Raw genomic sequence first — 18,313 nt, 5'->3', positions numbered from 1 at the left:
GAGTGCCATGTCAATGACTTCATGGAATGGGCTTTCAAACAAAGCAAAAAGAAGGCATGGGCTTCATCCCATCTGGCAGCAGTTTCATATTACACTAGATTAGCGGGGGCACCCGACCCCACACACGGCGCACTAACCAGATATGCTCTCAAGGGTTGGTCCAAAATGGAAGGGGTCAAGACAGACACCAGGCGCCCCCTCAATTTTGCTAAACTAAAAATTCTGCTAGACACCCTCCCTGCAGTATGCAACAATGCCTATGAGACCTCACTATTTAGAGCCGCCTTCACACTAAACTACTTTGGGGCGTTCAGGATCAGCGAGATAGCCTCCAAAAACACAGGATCAGAGGAAGGGCTGGATATAGGCGACATCCACATGGGGAAGGATTCCATGGCTGTGAAACTGTGCAGGTCCAAAACTGACCAGTTAGGAAAAGGGAGGATCATCAACCTGTACTGCATTGAGGAAACAGAATATTGCCCCATTTGCACCACCAAGGCATTCATGAGCAAGCGCACCAGTCGGGGGGGGGCAATTATTCACACACAAAAATGGGTCTGCCCTCAGTAGATTCCAGTTGAGGTCTGTCCTCAAGAAGACTATAATAGCTATAGGATGGAATCCTACCGAGTTTGGATCCCACTCCTTCAGGATAGGAGCAGCCACCTCAGCCTGGATGGGGGGGATGCAAGAGAAAGCCATAAAAGGGATTGGGGGTTGGAGATCGGGGGCTTACAAAAGATACATCAGGAAAGACTTGATCTAATAGTGTCCTCCATCTCCCCCCCCCCCTCTCTATTTTCCCCATAACACAGGCTACCCCCCATCCCAGACGGCCTGGATTGTGGGTCACTCTTTCATTACCAGGGCCAGCAGATGGCTGGAGGAAACCCAGGACGGCATGCATTTCCAAGACACCATCACCTACTGGTGGGGTAAGCCGGGCATGCGCTGGGGAGACCTACACGACAAACTCGCCGGCCTACTGGGGGCCTGCTCACCTCCTCCCGATTTTCTCATCATCCACCTCGGGGGCAATGACTTGCCTCAGCTGGGCAGGAAGCTTCTCCTGGCCGAAATCTGCACCTCCCTCAGATCCCTGGCACACATGCTAAGACTTCGAACAGAAGTGATGATGTCAGAAATCATCCCTCGCCAACATTGGCATGGGGCGGAGTGCAACAAAGCCATGGAGATTTCTAGGCGCAAACTGAACAAAGCTGTGGCCAATTTCTGCCTTTTCTCAGGCCTCAAATTTATTAAGCATGGGATCTCGGTACACAACCAGGCCATGTTCTGCAGTGACGGGGTTCACCTGTCCATTGAAGGCATGGACATCTTCACCAGGAATATTTTCTGGACCCTTGCAGCCAGAGGCTGTACTTAATCTATAATCCCTTATTTTGGGGGGACCTGGGAGACGCCGGTCAGCATCCCCTCAGGGTGGCGGCGGGGAACAGCCTCGAGCGGCCCCTAATTGGGATTAGGGCCCCCTGCTCACCTGTTCCCTCTGTCCCCAAAATATTTTTATTGTTATTCCTTATGTGATGTTATGGCTGGTTTTTCTTTCGCACCATGGCTGGTACAAAAATAAAGCTTGTGGCCAAAGTTTTTTCCACCTCACATCCTGGTCGTCAGTCTCCTCACTCTTGCAACTGTCATTTCTGTATTGCCTGTCTTGTCACACTTGTCATCCATCCATGTCACTCGCATGCCACTCCCCAACACAAAAACACTTCCAGGCTTATACACCCGGGCCCACCCGGATGGGAGGCCCGGGGACGTAAGCTGGGAGGTGGGGGATTTGTGTGAAGTCCCGTGGGGCAGCGCCTTTTTGGCGCTGCCCCACTTAGCATGCACATGGTGGGGTCGGGCTGCTGGGTCCCGTAACAATGGGAACCCAGACAGCGCGTCTCCACGACAGGAGGGTGAGGTGAGAGGGGCAGGTGACAACCGGTAGTCACTGCCCCTTGTCACCTTGCCCTCCATACTTCAAAGGCCCCCCTTCCCAGCCTGCGGATGCTGGGCGGGGGCCTTTTGAAGTTCAAAGAAGGGGCCGCCTTGCCCCAGGCCGAATTTTGCCTTTATCTGGCTGGGGCAAGGTGGCCCTTCTCATTCTTCCTCCCCGTCAGCCACGAACAGCAGCAGGACGGCTGCAGGTCTAAAAAACCATCCCTCCCACCCTGCAAAAACTGTAGGGAAAGGAATATCGAGGGCCAGATAGAAGATGGAACACAATCATATTATTAGGGTAGGCTAAAACGCCTCACTTTATAAATTAAACATAAACATTCAACTCCAAGAAGGGCCTCCTTCTAAAATACCGGGGGGTCTTGTATCTATTAGTTAATATTCTAGGAAAAGACAGTTATAGAAGACCCAGGCGCTCAGAATCCACCAGAGAACATCAATACAGGTGGGAGCGCTAAGGGTTTTACAAAACTGAAAAGGAGAGAGGAACTTGAGCATAAGCTTGTACTAGTATGCCTCAAGTATCCACCCCCACGCTTGCAGAAGGGGGGGTCTCACCACAAGTGGATCAGGAGCAGGGTAAGTACCTAGTAAGGCTCCGGAACCCACCCCCCCTCACATTTTTCTATGCAGGATAAGCACACTGGGGTACGCAAGTGGATCGTGGGCAGGGGAAATTCCCAGCTATGCCCTTAGAACCCACCCCAGTGGCGGAATAGTATAACACAAGCACGGAAGGGGTTTTCACACAAGTGGTTTGAGAGCAGAAAAAAATTCTAGTAAGGCTCTCTTTTTGAACCCCCCCCCTTTTTTCCAGCTCGCCGAGGGGGTCTCATAACGCAAGTGGATCGGGAGCAGGGGAAGAAACCTAGTAAGGCTCTTTGAACCCACCCCGGCTGTAAAAACAAGCAGCTTTAAGCGCTGAAGGGGTTTCACAAGGCAAGTGGATCGGGAGCGGGGTAAAAACCCAGTAAGGCTCTTGGAACCCACCCCGGCTGTAAAAACAAGCAGCTTAATGCGCGGAAGGGGTCCCGTGGCACAAGGGGATCAGGAGCAGGGAAGACCCTAGTAAGGCTCCAAGAACCCACCCCTGATGAAACAACTAGCCCGCAAACGGAGCGTGGGGGCTTCAAAAACTCAAGTGGATCATGTGTGTAATAAATGCCAAATTCATCTCCGAAGAGTGGACCAAGAGGCTAAAACGCCTCCATCCATGGAAAAGTACAGAACACACAACCCAAAAATAAAAATGGCTCTAAGAACACATCCCGCGGATGATCAAGTGAAAGGCTTCACAACGCGGGGTTCCTGTTCTATCTAGAAATACGGATCAAGAGCCATAACTTCAGCGGAATTCACCCTGTGAGCGAGAGAGGGTGCAAGTGCTAAACCCGGTCGGGTTGGACATCAATAAAGGCACACAAGCGCACACCTCCCCACCTCACAGGGAAAGGACAAGAGAAAGCAGGAGGAACCTGCTCCAAAGACAAACAATTACGAACATGTCACAGCTCACACGCTGTGGCCAAACAATTGTCACAAGCATTCATATGAATGGCGGCGGGGAACAGCCTCGAGCGGCCCCTAATTGGGATTAGGGCCCCCTGCTCACCTGTTCCCTCTGTCCCCAAAATATTTTTATTGTTATTCCTTATGTGATGTTATGGCTGGTTTTTCTTTCGCACCATGGCTGGTACAAAAATAAAGCTTGTGGCCAAAGTTTTTTCCACCTCACATCCTGGTCGTCAGTCTCCTCACTCTTGCAACTGTCATTTCTGTATTGCCTGTCTTGTCACACTTGTCATCCATCCATGTCACTCGCATGCCACTCCCCAACACAAAAACACTTCCAGGCTTATGCCGGCTGCCTGTATTTAGTAGGGGCCCTGACTGTAACAGTAGAAAAATTGTCATTGTAAGTTCTTCTTTTACTTTAAGTTAAAGCACTAAACCATCACCTCCGTGTAGCCCTCTGCCGTACCTTGTGATCGTGGACAAATGTAACTTTAAATGGTTTGATTCTAAATTATAACTAAAGGGGTTACAAACAATTGTCCTAGGCAGCCGATGCCCTTTCCGAATTCGGTATTTCAGGTGTATCTTTAGCATTGCCGTTGCGGACTGCTCTCAGCCAATACCAGTGTGAACCAGACATACACGACGCCATCTGCAGGGCAATGCTACCAACGGAGAATTGTGCCACAGTGCCCGCTCGGACTGTGCAGACGCACCGTCTGTGGGCCGCTGGGGCACGCAGCCCTCGGCTGCACTGTAGCCAAACTGCCCGTGTGCCAACTGGTAAGGGCGCCGCGATGCGCCGTGCAGCAGGCACAGGGGGGTCCCTCGCATACAGCTCGTGTGGAGAGTGTGCAGCAGGAACAGGGGGGGTCCCTCGCGCCTACAGCTCGCGTGGAGAGTCTGCAGCAGGCACAGGGGGGGGTCCCTCGCTCCTAAAGCTCGCGTGGAGAGTCTGCAGCAGGCACAGGGGGGTCCCTCGCGCCTACAGCTCGCGTGGAGAGTCTGCAGAAGGCACAGGGGGGATCCCTCGCGCCTACAGCTCACGTGTAGACTCTGCAGCAGGTACAGAGCCCCTGTGACAGCGACTGCTTTTAAAGGAAGCGCGCTGCCTCCTGCTGTGGCTGTCGCTGTAACAGGGAAGACACCCCTGTGCCAGCCATTGCGGAGCCCGATGACAGCTAGCAATAATAAGGGAGGCATAGTGTCCGCTCCAGCAACTTCAGAGCCGGTGTGACAGATACGCTACCCCCTGCTGCCCCCGCAGAAGGGAAGCGCCTGGCGCTCTAGTAGTTATTCTGACCTGGTTGTGACAGGTAGCTGTAGCACCCGGAACAAGAGACACGCAGCCCCCTCGGGCTGATACTGAGACCCCCCAGGAGCTGATAAGGGGGAGCCCCGGGTGTTTCGATAGATAGCAGTGGTAGGCAAGGGAGTCGCAGCTCTCACTTTCCTGGGAATAAAGACTACGGCTGTGGCAACTACAGCTGGTAAGGGTGGACGACGGGCGTGCCCATCCTAGTAGATCCAGAGACTCAGGTGCAGGTGGCATTGGTCAAAGGGGGAAAGGCTCCCCCCTGCAGCAGGCACAGACACCCTCTGCGGCCGGTACAGGGTGGGCATCCGCTTACCTGGACGTGGGCAGCTCGCCCGACGTGATCCAGAAGGAGAGGAGCAGCAGGCAGGTGGACAGGAAGACGAGGAGGGTGAACATCTTCATCCCGCGCGCGCCCATGCCTGGGACAGCGGGGGCAGGCGTGCGCCTCGGGAGCCCCTCGCCAGAGGCGGGGCAGGAAGCGGCGCCGAGCTGCGGCGGGTGCAGGGGCCCGGGGAGGAGCGGCTGAGAGATGTGCGGCGGCCGGGGCGGCGCACGCTGTGTCCACCACCGACCTCCATCTACCGCCGCCGCCGCCGCCGCCCCCCTCATCGCTGGCTGGCTCCCCTCCCCCCGCCGCCGCCCCCTGTCTGGCTCTACCCAAGAAGTCACGGCCGCTTAGAGCCCCCGGCGATACAGCCCGAGCCGCCTCCTGACTGAGCCAGAAGACAACAGGCCCCCGCCCCCTTCCCCCGAACCCCCACCCGAGGCGCTCATCCCTTTGTCCCTCACCTCTAACGTTGTATTGTGTGGTGTACTGCGCCGCTGCTCCGCTGTCTGGGGGTGAGGACACCCTACCCCCAGTAGCGCGATACATATCACCTCACCCGAACTCAGTGAGGTGGCCACTCTCCCTCAAACCCCCCTCCCCCGCCCCTCATGGTGCTCTCTATAATAAACGACCCCAATATTACACGTTGGCTTGCTACTCACCCACCTTAAATCTTGAACCCAAGCAACATTTCAGAATGTCCGCTGCCCTTGCTGGGTCGTAGAGACGGGGGCAGGGCTATATTTATTGACTACAAACCACCACCATTGAATGGCAATCATAAGAAACACAATGACACTTCAAGTTGTTAATTCCCATTTTGTGCAATCTACACAAAAAGATTTTGGACAATTCTTTCTTTCCTGCGGTATTTTTTTTTTTAAAATCTACTCTGGACTTCCTACTAGCCTCACAGATAGACTGGCCCATTCGAGTACAGAGGTAGGGGTTTCCCCCCATAAAATCACATACACATGTACGCGTGCACAACTGAAGGCAATTGGTTCCTCTATTTGTTCGGCCCCTAAAGACGCACCCGCAAGTCTGAACACGTTTCTCAACCTTGAAATCAAGGTAAAAATCACACAACTTAAATTAGTGAAATTGTGAAAATGATGAAATTCCAAGAAGACAACCAGCGCTTTACGCGGACAGTTTTATTTCCCCCCAGGGGATTTTCCCCTCCCTTTGGTATGGCTTCTCTTTCCACTGAAGGAAGTCCTCGACTCAACAAAGACTGAAATATGTTGGGGCAGCTCTGCTTGAAAGAATATGGAGAAGATGTTTAAGTTGCAGTATTTTTTTTTATCTTTTAGTTTTTTATATACAACACTGCAGTCTGTATAACTGATCGCACACACACACACACGCACGTTTGTATAGATTTACATAGAGCCAGTGGGTTTTTCACTCGAGGTAATGTTTCTTTGATGATGAGAATATCAATATGCATTGACCTGTATCATGGTTATTCATTATTTGGCCCTCCAGATGTTTATGGCCACAGTTCCCATGATCCTTCACCACTTACTAAGCTGGCTAGCGCTGATGGGAGTTGGAGTCCAACACATCTGGAGTGCCACACATGAGCAACGCGTGTTACTGTATGGGATGTAGAAGCATGCCCTAGGAGTTTTTTTTTAATCTCACATATTCTTCCCCTGAGCGTCCCTAACTTTTCTGAACCATTTCCCTGCCATACACAGATTTTGTCTTGCTTAAGACAGTACACAAGTGTCACTTCCCCAGGGAATATCGTTTCAGATTGTGACACCATTCCCACCCAGGGAGAAAGCAAGGAGGATGTGGCTGACTGCAGAGATTCTCACCTGCTCAATTTTTATGCAGAGATTTAAAGACATAGAAGTCCATTGTGCCCACCCTTTCCTGAGTTATTTTAAAAATTGTCTTATCATTTTAGTGTAGCACACAATAGTATTTTCATTTCAAAGCTTTAAGAGCATACTTGAACTTTAGTGATGTGCTGTGTGTTTGGGATAGCAGAAGAGAATAGCTAATATAGGGGGGCGGGCAGGGATTTGGGGGGCACTCCTGTTACTTCTGTTTCCTATGTCCCAGCTCTAATGACTAGACTGAATACACAAGAACTTCCAAATATTGGATGCACATTATTTCTGTACTTTCTCAAAGGGATCAGTTATGGACGGAGGGGTGGTAGTACCTGGTGTTGTCCTATTGAGTCCATGTAATCTTTGTATTCCGGACTGGGTGGTGGCAAGCATGTGTTTTATCGGAGCACGGGCCAACCTATCGAGCAATAGAGCAATGCCCAATTGCCAGTCCAACATGCTAACGTGGGATGGTTTGGTGTACCAGTGAGGGCCAGTTTCATCATTTAATGCACTGTGGTGCTACTGGCTTTGACTCATGCCAGAAGCCCATAGTCAGTTTGTTGTGAAATGTCACAAACCGCAATTCTGAACATGGGCAACTGTCTTGAGGACCGGAGCATGTTCCCAGTCTGTCCCTGGTTCACTCTCTTGGATTATGGGTGTATTACAGCGTGGCACACTGTCAGTCTGCCTGCACTCTTTTTCAATATATACTAGGAGCAACCCAGAACAGCACTGAATAAAGACTGTTCTCTTCATCTGCTTCACCAAGGGCACGCTGGCTGAGGCCTGCACGAGTGGCAGGATTTTGGGGCTGAGGCTTGCACGAGTGGCAGGATACTGGGAATGAGTCCTCCATGAGTGATAGGATTCTGAGGGTGAGGCCTGCATTTCAGGTGCAAGTGGATCTAGGTCACCTGGCCTAAGCCCCGCCCACCTGTCAATCACTTTAAACTGTTGGTGCCTTCCTGGGTTGCCGCTTTTTTTCACTACTTACAGCCCTCCAGACTACTTTCCTTTGCAGTGGTGAGCCAGTGCAAGTGGATGTAGGTCACCTGGCTTACGCCCCGCCCACCTGTCAATCACTTTAAACTGTTGGTGCCTTTCTGGGTTGCTGCTTTTTTCACTACTTAAGTAACCCTCCACACTCTTTTGCTTTGCAATTGTTGAGCCAGTGCAAGTGGATCTAGGTCACCTGGCCTAAGCTCAGCCCACCTGTCAATCACTTTAAACTGATGGTGCCTTCCTGGTTTGCTGCTCTTTTTCACTACTCAAGCAACCCTCCAGACTCTTTTCCTTTACATTTGGTGAGCAGGTGCAAGTGGATCTAGGTCACCTCGCCTAAGCCCCACCCACCTTCTTAGCCCTGCCTCTTCCTTCTGCTCTTAACTCTTAGATCAAGATTGTCTCTTGCCCGGGTGTCCGAAGCAAAGAGCAATTCCTTTTTGGACCTGTTTGGACCAGGAGGACCAAAGGCTCGAACCCCTGCTCAGACAACAGGTAAGCATACACCGACATGTGTTTTCTCCCTCTGCCCAACAGGCCATCCCCACCATCATCAGGCAATGCCAGCATCAATTTCTCCGATGCTGGGGTGAGGAGAGGTGCTCCGTGGCAAAGCAAGTTGTGCATTTGTAAAAGTTGTATTCTCGCACTGCAGCGTGTGTGTACCCACTTCCCCCCTCCCTTGTCCCGATTGCTTCCTTGTTGTTGGCACTCCCTCCCACCGGGCTCCCATTAGTTGGTGGGCCCTTTAAATCTGTCACCCAAGGCACCCGCTGCCGTGGCAGCCCCTTTGGCCAAGGACCAGAGGCTAAGGGCAGCTCCAGTGGTGTCTGCTGGTGTCTGCCATGGTATCACGTAGCCTGCAGCCATCGAACTGCTGCGACGGATCAGATAAGTTGAATCTGGGTGTGTTGTATTGTGCTGTGCTAAAAAACATAGCCTTTTCCCCCCTTCTATGAAAGTCGAATCTGGGTGTTTTCGCATTCCAGTAATTGTGGCATTGTTGCTGGTTCTCTCTAGGCTACCACCTAGATCCCCCCGCAAGGTGTGCCGTTCATAGTTTTGAGTTACTTGTACCCCTCCTGTGACTTCCTTTGTTGTGACCCCGGCTCCCAACTCCTCCCCCCTGCGCATTCTAAGTTGTGTGCCACAGGGCTGTGCATCTCTCTCTCTTCTCTCACCCCCTTCTCCTCCACCTACCTCCTTCGCACCCCCTATGGTGCTTTCTCTCTCTCCCATCTTCTTCAACTGCTACTCTACCTCTTAACCTATACCTCTCACTAAGTCTGGAAGGAAGACGTTTAAGAGGGACTTCCTGGTCTTCAACCCAGGCCTCCCTATCGCTGATACCTACACCTGTGCTTCCTCCAGACAGACTCTCACTGACATCCTCTTTGTCATCCCCTCTCCAGACCCACATGGTCTCTGTTCTCTATCCTTTCTCCTCCTCTCCCATTAACGGTGGCACTAGGTGGGAGGTCCTCCTGGCCCCCTTCCACTTCTCCAAGACCATCATTAATGTCTATCTGAACAGCACCTTCTTGGTTCAGGGCCCTCAGCTCAATCTCCTCCTTTTTGATAGGCGTTTCCCATGTCTTATCAAATTCCTCCCTTCTCCTGCTACTCCTTCCAACACCTCTCTGGCACCATCATCTTACTCTTCTGCTCACCCTCTGGCCCCTCTACCAACTCTGCAGGGTGTACCGCAAGCTCTCGTTCTGCTGTCAAGCACTCCTCTGACATCTGTCACCTCCTCGAAGAACTCAACCTAGATGTCCTTGCTCTCACCGAGACATGATTGACGGCCAGTTCTGTCATGAGTTTTGACACTCTCCTCCCCCTTATGGCTGAAAGATCCTCTCCGAACCCAGAAACAACCAACCTGGAGGTGGAGTAGTCCTGATCTATCGAGAGTGGATCCCAGCCTCTGTCATCCCTATGCAGGCCTAATCCTCCTTTGAATGCCTGGTCTGCAGGCTCTCTATCTTTCCTGGCCTCTCTCTAACTGTGGCCACGATCTACAGGCCACCTGGTCAGGTCACCCTCTGCCTCTCTGAATGGGCCAACCTCTCCTCTTATCTCCTTGTCTCTACTTCTCAACAACTTCTCCTCTGAGATCTCAACATCCACCTGGATGCTTCTTATCCCGCCTCTGGGTTTTTCCACAACCTATGCGACTCTCTCTTTCCATTCTGCCTTCTGGCCCAACACGCTCTGCCGGACATACTTTGGATGTTCTCTCTTCTCTCTTCTCTTGGACTGACAACTTTCTACTCCTCTCGTCCGAAACTCTCTATCCCTCAGTCACACCTCCCCTCCCCCAGCACTGCCACCTACCTTCTCAGTCATTTGGCCCATAAAGCATGTGTCTGTGGATGCCTTTGCCGCTACTTCTCTGCTCCTCCTACTCCTGTGGCTGACTCACACCCTGACACAGCGCTTTCTAATCTGCATCTTTCTATTTACAACACCCTGGACATCTTTGTCCATGTCATGATGAGAATCCAACTAAAGCCTACCTCCAAGTGCAACTCTTGGTATGATTCCGATCTCGCCGTCCTAAAAGGCAAGTACAGGGAGTTTGAGAGGAAGTGGAGGGTTGTGGTCGCATCCTCACATCCTGTGACAAACTGGCCTGCCGCCTGCTCCAAAGGTAGTACAGACTCTCTGTCTGGTCCAAGTAGGGAGCCCACATTCAAGCCCACATCTCTGCGGTCTCTAACAACACGGCCAAACTCTTCCAAATCTGCTAGAAACTGGTCAATCCTGTTGCAGTCTCTACCTCTCCTGTTCCCTCCCAGTCCCTCTCTACGGCTATGGCCTCTCACTTTTCCGCTAAATCTCAGGACATCCTGTCCTCTATCTCCTCTTCCTCTCCCTCTTCTTCTCTCGGACCCCCTTTGGCCATCTCTCCCTCTCCTCCTCCTTTCTCCTCTTTCTGTACGAAAACACCTGACAAGGTTTCTAGACAAGTCTGATCTATGAAAGTGTCATCCAAACAGGTGCTACCATGCTCCTCCAGAACCATCAAGGACCATATTTGTTAAGACGGATTTCTGAACTCTGTCCTCAATTTTGAATATTGACACCCTCGGATTTTTGTAATCACTCTTTCGGCACTGGAACTTTGCCATATCCCCTTAAGCACTCCCTTGTGCACAGCCACCTCTCAAATCCATCTGCTGATCCTACCTGCCTGGCAAACTATCGCCCAATCTCCATCAGACCATTCCTGGGCAAACTCTTGTAAGAGCTCGCCATCTCCCGGCTTACTCGCCACACTGAATCTGTTGGTTGTCTCCATGACCATCAGTCTGGCTTCAGAGTTGCCAGAGGCATGGAAACTGCTCTCCTGAACACCCGTGAAGATCTGCTCTCTAACCTTGATTCCAGCATTACTTCTGTCTTCATCCTCCTTGATCTTTCCTCTGCTTGTGACACGGTCAACCACACCATCCTGCTCAATCAATTCTGTGAGAAACTTGGAATCACGGATCAGGCCCTGGAGTGGCTGACCTCCTTCCTCTTGGACCGCCCCTCCCAGGTCCAACTTGGTTCCTTCCTCTCCGCCACCTCTCTCTCTCTCTACCTGTGGCGTTCCCCCGTGCTCCATACTCTCACCCTGGTTTTCCAACCTCTACCTGGCCCCTTTGGCACACTAGATCTCTACCTTCTCCTGCGGATGACACTCAGCCTTCCTTTTGGCTCCCTCTCAGCCTACTCTCCTCCCTTCATCATTTCTGACTGTCTATCCGCGATTCAAGATTGGTGCACCTCCAACGATCTCTGCCTTAATACCAGTAAGTCAGAGATCCTTCGCATTGGGACCCCTGCCCTGCTTTCCCTTTTTCATTTGTTCGCCTTTCTGCAAGGCAAAAACCTTGATGTCATCTTTGATTCCACTCTCTTTTTTTCTCCTCACTTCTCGGACATCGCCAAGAAGCCCTGCTACCAGCTGCACCTCTTCAAAGGGACTCTTCTCTTTCTCACTTTCCCCCAGAAGTTCACGATCTACAGAGCCCTGGTTCTCTCTAGTCTGAACTACTGCAACAGCCTCTTTCTCAATTTGCCTTCCTGTACTCTCTGCCCACTGCAACTAATCCAGAACAGGACTGCAAGATGTATCCTTGGCCTCAAGCCCAGGGACTGTATCCCTCCAGCCCTGAAATCTCTCCACTGGCTCCCGGTGGCTGCAAGGATCAAGTTCAAGACCCTTTGCATTGTCCACAAGACTTTCTGGGGCCGAGGCACGCACTACATCCAACGCTCTCTTCCAAAATACCTTCCTCCTCGAGCCCTTCACTCAGCTACCTCCAACTCTCTAAGGGTTAGACGTTTCTTCAGGCAGAAAGTGGGGGGTAGACTCTCCCCTCTGCAGGTGACTCCCTCTGGAATGGCCTCCCTGCCCTATCAAACTTGAGCCGGACCACCTGAAGTTCTGGAAGCAGCTCAAAACTTTCCTCTTTTCCTCTTCTTTCTCTCTCCCTCCCCTGCTGACCTACCTGACCTACCTGTCTGCTGTACCAACTGGTTGCTTGGCTACTCTCAGAGTCTCACTGGGTACCAGGCTCTTTCGTGATCAGTCATCCTTGCACTGGCTCTGGGCCTACCATGCACTTAGGGGCTGTAACTGTAACCCTGCAGTCCCTTGTTCTCCTTACACTACCCAGAGCCGTGTTGCCCTGGCAGCACTTACTCAGAGCATTGCTGACCTATTTTCCCCTCCCCTCTCCCTTCCACGTCCCCCCTCCCGCTTACACTTCTCATTCACAATTCACACACTTGCACGATCTGAATGACACAAGGCCTAGTAAGATCCATTGTCTTGTCCTCCCTCTGTCTTCCTTCCCTTGTCTTGCCTAGAAACACTTCTGTAAAGGCACTTTATAAATGACATCATATCATATCACGAGTGACAGGATTCAGGGGATGAGGGATGCAGGAGGGACCAGGTTTAGGGGGCTGAGGCCTGCACGAGTGACAGAATCCAAGGCGGCATGAATACCACTCAATACACATATCAAAAACCTCTGGTGCAAAAAAAGACGAGGTCTAGCGACACACAGACCCATTTCCTAAAACGCAACAATTGAAATGTCTGAATTGTGTGACTGCATTCAACTTCCCTGAAATAACATAGGAAACGACACAGTAGGTGTCAGTGTTGCATTTTACGCGCCTGGGTACATACACACATCGCTCGAATGGACTCTATACTGAAGGTGGGGGTGATCATGTGGCACACCCGCCATCCACCCCCTCTGATGGAAGGAAGGGTGTACTCCCCACCCCACCCCCCAGCAGGCGTGGAGCGGCGCATCGGCCTCATCCAGGAGCCGCCTCGCCTGTTAAATTACAGCCCTCTCCCTCTGCAATCGGAAGGCCAGCATCGACCAGCTGCCACGGGCACTGTGATCAGCATGACCGATGGCACTCATATTTACATTCAACGCCAGCAATACGCTCCCCGGGAGCTTTCGAGCAACAGTGGCAAATTAACTGCTTCCGATCCAGCTTCATCTCCAAGCCCCAGGGGGCTCGAAATGCCCCGGTAACATTCCGCAGCCTTGCAGCGCTGCCCGGGAACCAGGTTTGCCTGCTCTAATTGAGGAAGGCCGCAGAATGTTTGCAGCGCTCAATGGGTGTGGAGGGCGGCTGGCCCCCATTTTTCGCCGTTTTCTCGGAAATTGTGTACATTTATCCTGTCAGGCACAAATGAATGCGTGCCCCACATTTCAATGAGCGGCGACGAGCCACTTCGCAGCTTTGAAGCTAGATTCCATTGCCTGTGGACACTGCTTGGATTAGCAGCGTTGCCGGTGATTTGTGAAACAAGCACTGGCAAAGCCAACAGTTTGGGATTTTACATCTGATCGCATTTTATGCGTGATTTCTTGTCAGCCCCACAAAGAAAGGGCCAAGGGAAAGGGCGCACCGTAAAAAGCACGTAGGCTGACTGTGAGCTGTTCTGGTCGCCACAGCTAGCTGATTAAATACTTCTCCCATTTCACACAGGCAGGAGAGTCAGGAAGAGTGCTGCTTACACAGCTTGCTACACAGGTCCCCAAATGTCTTTGATCACTGTAGCACCTGGCATTGCATTAGGAATAATGTTAAAACACACCTTTAAGCTCCAATTAGCCAGCAAAGTAGATCATGTCCAACGGAACTGTGTAAACCCCAACCTCCAACGGAACTGTGTAAACCCCAAGCATCTGTTTACTGCTGGGCTAAAAATGAGGATTGGACCCCTCCAAAATAGAATACCGACCTACATTGTATAGGACACTATGTGTAGGGGGCATGTACCACCTGATAACTATTGTTTGCAGCAAGATGAGAATATTGTGCTGTGCTAAAACCCGCGACTAGTTTGCAAGCCCCCATGCATTGGGCATCGATATAAATATACTTGAAATGACGCATGCAAGGGAGATCCAATAGCAAGAAGGGATTTCTGGCTGAGAAACATTGAAGCTGCATTCCTGCCTTACCGTTTACCCCCATGACAACAGAAGCAACTGTTCTACTCTAATGTAGTTGGGCCCACTGCAGTGACAATAGCATCTGTAAATGCCCAATCAGCGCTGCTCTGACAATCTGCCCCCAGAAGCAGTTTAGTCTGCCCAGCTCCTCTGTCATAGCTGATATGCATACGACAATTAACGCAAATCAAAAGAAGCCCGCACGCTACAAGCCTAATATTAGAGCTGAAGTTCCATGCATAACTGAAACTCTCCAACCATCTGACGCCTTAGCTGCGAAATGTAGAAATACTATACACACATCCATATGGGTTTTTTCAGCATGACAAAGCAACATTTACATTTTACACTTTCAGCCTAAAGACCCCTTACAAAATCTCCTGGCAGCTTGTAATTCCTTCTACACTTTCTCGTCCTGTCTTTTTTCCACCCCTACTCGCGCCACACTCCCCAGAGAAAGGAAGGGAAAGTGAGGAGAACAGAGAACAAGCAAGAGAGAAAGAGGGTGGATGAAGCAATGCAAGCTGCGGAGAGAGGGAGGCTACAACTGTGCCTGAGAGACAAAGGACTAGGATGAAGCAGAAGGAGTAGGATGGAGAACTGCTATGAATTAGAAATGAGAAGAACTGGGATGAAAGAGAGGACTGGGATGATGGAGGAGAAAGGGAATAAGATAAAGGACTAGAACTGATTACTAAGATGACAGACTGCAATTAATGGCTTGGTTGAAGGATTAGGAATAAGGAGAAGGACTGTATTGAATGGTAAACTGTGTCCAATGCTACACATCACATACCTCTCGCAGCACCTCCCCGGTTGGGTGTAGATAAATGTCAATGTCAAGGAGGAAAAGGTGGGGAGGAAACAAGGCCCAAGGATACACAAGAAAAACCCATTCCCCTTCAATGAATGTGGCGCACAATAAAATGCTTTTTTTTTTTTTAGCATCCTGCAGTTTCTTTTTGAGCAGGCCTCCAGCCCGTCTCGCACCCAACCTCCACAAACACCCCATGTCGCATTGGACTAGGAACCAGGCCGTTGTGCATCAATAATATATTTATTATTTAATGTCAAAGGAAAATCAACCAATTACAACAGACACTAATGTTGTGGCAACACAAAATTCAATGATCTCTACAAAACAGCAAGGTTAAGATGCACTGTTGTAGAGGAGGTGCCAAGCTCGATTCACACTCCAACCGCCCATTTTGAAGTACCAGGAACGTTCAAGCCGAAATATGTGACGTATGATGAGCAAATAAACCAGCAGAGAGCTGCAATTGGGCTCTGTCCAGTACCTATCAGAAAAACAGCACCTGTTGAAGTACCGACACCTACGAAAACCAGGATAGTAAGGTACCCATTGAGAAAACCATATCGACACGTGAGACAGAATGACAATTGTCAGAATACAATACCTGAAGAAGCTAAAAAGATACTAAAGGAAGATGAATGATGATGACATAAGAACCCAGACTGACTCACATAAAGAAGATATGACAACCTGTAAATGATGAAAAGAGACGAAACACCATAGATAAGTGACACCCTGAGCCTAAAGTGGATTAATTGATGTCAAAATGTCGGAAATTATGCCATATGCACGATGAAGATATTCAGTTAGTTTAAACGTGTACATATACAAAGTACCCACAAGGAGCACAGAAATTGTGAGGGTTGCTTATGCTTAGTAGTAAGATAGATTGCAGCAAGCGCCACCTATACATATCTACCTCAAAGAAGCACTTTATATAAGTATACTTCCACTATGCACAAGAGCAGAATCAACCAAAGGTTACTAAAGGTCTCAAGACCTTCGCAGCAAACAAATTGAGAATTAAAAACAGAGAGAAACTGAGACGAAGGTAATCATGCAAAGAATCCAATGTTGTATCGGCTGAACTAGACCAACAGTGGATACAATTAATGAGAAGAAGAACAGAGTATCCTGTTCTGAAAGGTCAAGATAAGCCACAGATGGCAGACGACTGGCAGAATTAAATCAAATACACGAAAGTGCATGAAGGAAAGGCCGATTTCACGGTGTCGAAATCACGTGACCAGACGAGCAGGAAGGGATGAAACTTTCACACCTATGCATGGATCTTTGCCATGCACAGACGCCTTAACTTTCTCAGACCAAGAAGCAGACTCGAAGCCAACCACAAAGAAATAATTGACACATCACCACTGAAGTGATGATTGATTGTAGCAATAATTGGAGGGAAGCTGGAGGTGCAGATAAACCCCCTGCACCTGACCGGCTATTCTGCATGCTGCTAAGCAAGTGGAAAAGTATGAGTGGGGTTGATGCCAACCCAATCATAGTGGACCATGTCATCTAGGGTCCCATAGTTAGTAGAACCAATGAGACGTCGTACTTTTAGTGATGTTTACAGTACCCATTTTGAAGGAAGGGCTTAGTTGCCCCACCTGACATTGTTTATCCATTTCCCTCTCCCCGTTAGCATATACATATATAGTGCCTATATTAAAGTTACCTTCCTAGAACCAATCAAGTCACATGCTAAATTGTGTGCGTTACAGGTCAGTGATGACAAGTTTTTGGTATAAATACTATGCTTTTCTGAAATTAGTTGGAGTTGAAGCGAGAAGGAAGATTGAGCGATTGCTGATATTCATGAACTCCCCACTTTTTGTACTTGTCATTAAACGGACTCCCTTGGCCAAACTATTGAGTTGTCATTATTGATTTGGTGCAAGAGTATGAATCTGCATCCCCATCCATCTCAAGGGTGCTGCTGCTCATCTTAAAGTGCTGTTTGGAAACCCCCAGTCCTATGGGCCGGCTGGGGTACATCGAGCACACTTGGTAGCAGAAATTGATGGTTCGATTAGAATCGATTAGATAAGATACCCGTTAGCCGTTGACCTAAGTAACTCTAGGTCCTCGGCAATATCACAAGTCCTTTGCCATCCGGCTGAGTAGAACGAGAGGCTCCCTGTAGATAGTGGTTAGTCTAAGTAAAAACCCTGCAGGTTAAGGTCTGATAGGACCCTTGCTTTCTCCCATAACCCCTTCCGACTTTTACGAGAAGCTAATCGGACGAATGGCAAGTAGAGGCAGTAATGAAAGCAGTGATCCCGAGCATCCAGAGAGGAAAAAAATGTGAACGGTGAGTGGAAAAGACTAAATGCTTTGGCAATAAGTTGCATGCCTTAGAAGAAGTAAGGGAAGGTAACGGAGGGAGGTGGGACAAAAATAGCAAGAATATAATATATATATAAAGGGAAAATATTGACTCGAGGGTGGCCGAGCAATAGAGAGAGATACCGGGAGGATACCCGGGAATAGAGAGAGATACCGGGAGGATACCCAAGAGATAGAGAGAAGAGTATATGCCCAGATACCTAGGTTTTAATATAGCGCTAGAAGAAGCCTGCATTTAAAGTCCTGCATTAATAGGACGATGTAGACGACCAGAATCGATTAAAAAGGCTATCTGAAAGAAATGGGCTTACATTCCATGTCAGAATAATAATGGGGCAGAAATGCATCTGAGGAAGCAGATAGCATGAGATTCATGTAGCCGAATGAAGTCTGTCTCGTTTGTCGTGTCTGTCTTGTGTTTTTCTTTTTTCTCTGACATCACGAGGTAAGAACATTTTGGGGGGAAATAGCATAAAAATTGTGCGATTGAATAGGAAAAATGTTGTATGACATGAATTGATGATTGTTGTTTGAAAAAGTAAAAGTAACATTTCTTGTGAAAAAACGGGATTGGAGCTTGCGACGATTGGTGCTCGCTCATATTGTTGATTTGTTTGTGAAACGTAAAGCATAACAAAGTGTTATATAAGGAGAGGATATAAA

General features: G+C 49.7%; 1 protein-coding gene across 2 annotated transcripts in view; it reads right to left on the bottom strand.

The window, feature by feature from the left end:
* Positions 1–5,476, bottom strand: part of ST8SIA6 (ST8 alpha-N-acetyl-neuraminide alpha-2,8-sialyltransferase 6) — a 564,875-nt gene extending 559,399 nt beyond the window's left edge. The window contains exon 1 of one of the 2 annotated variants that reach the window (XM_069648348.1): positions 5,121–5,476. In XM_069648348.1, the coding sequence (XP_069504449.1) occupies positions 5,121–5,416 (296 nt within the window). In that variant the 5' untranslated portion in view covers positions 5,417–5,476. The remainder of the gene's footprint in view (positions 1–5,120) is intronic. The other variant, XM_069648347.1, reaches the window with a different exon arrangement.
* Positions 5,477–18,313: the final 12,837 nt, after the last annotated feature.

This window comes from Ambystoma mexicanum, chromosome 2q (assembly GCF_040938575.1).
Source record: "Ambystoma mexicanum isolate Mex_15411 chromosome 2q, UKY_AmexF1_1, whole genome shotgun sequence".
NCBI lineage: Eukaryota > Metazoa > Chordata > Amphibia > Caudata > Ambystomatidae > Ambystoma > Ambystoma mexicanum.
This window is presented reverse-complemented; position numbering and strand designations above follow the sequence as displayed.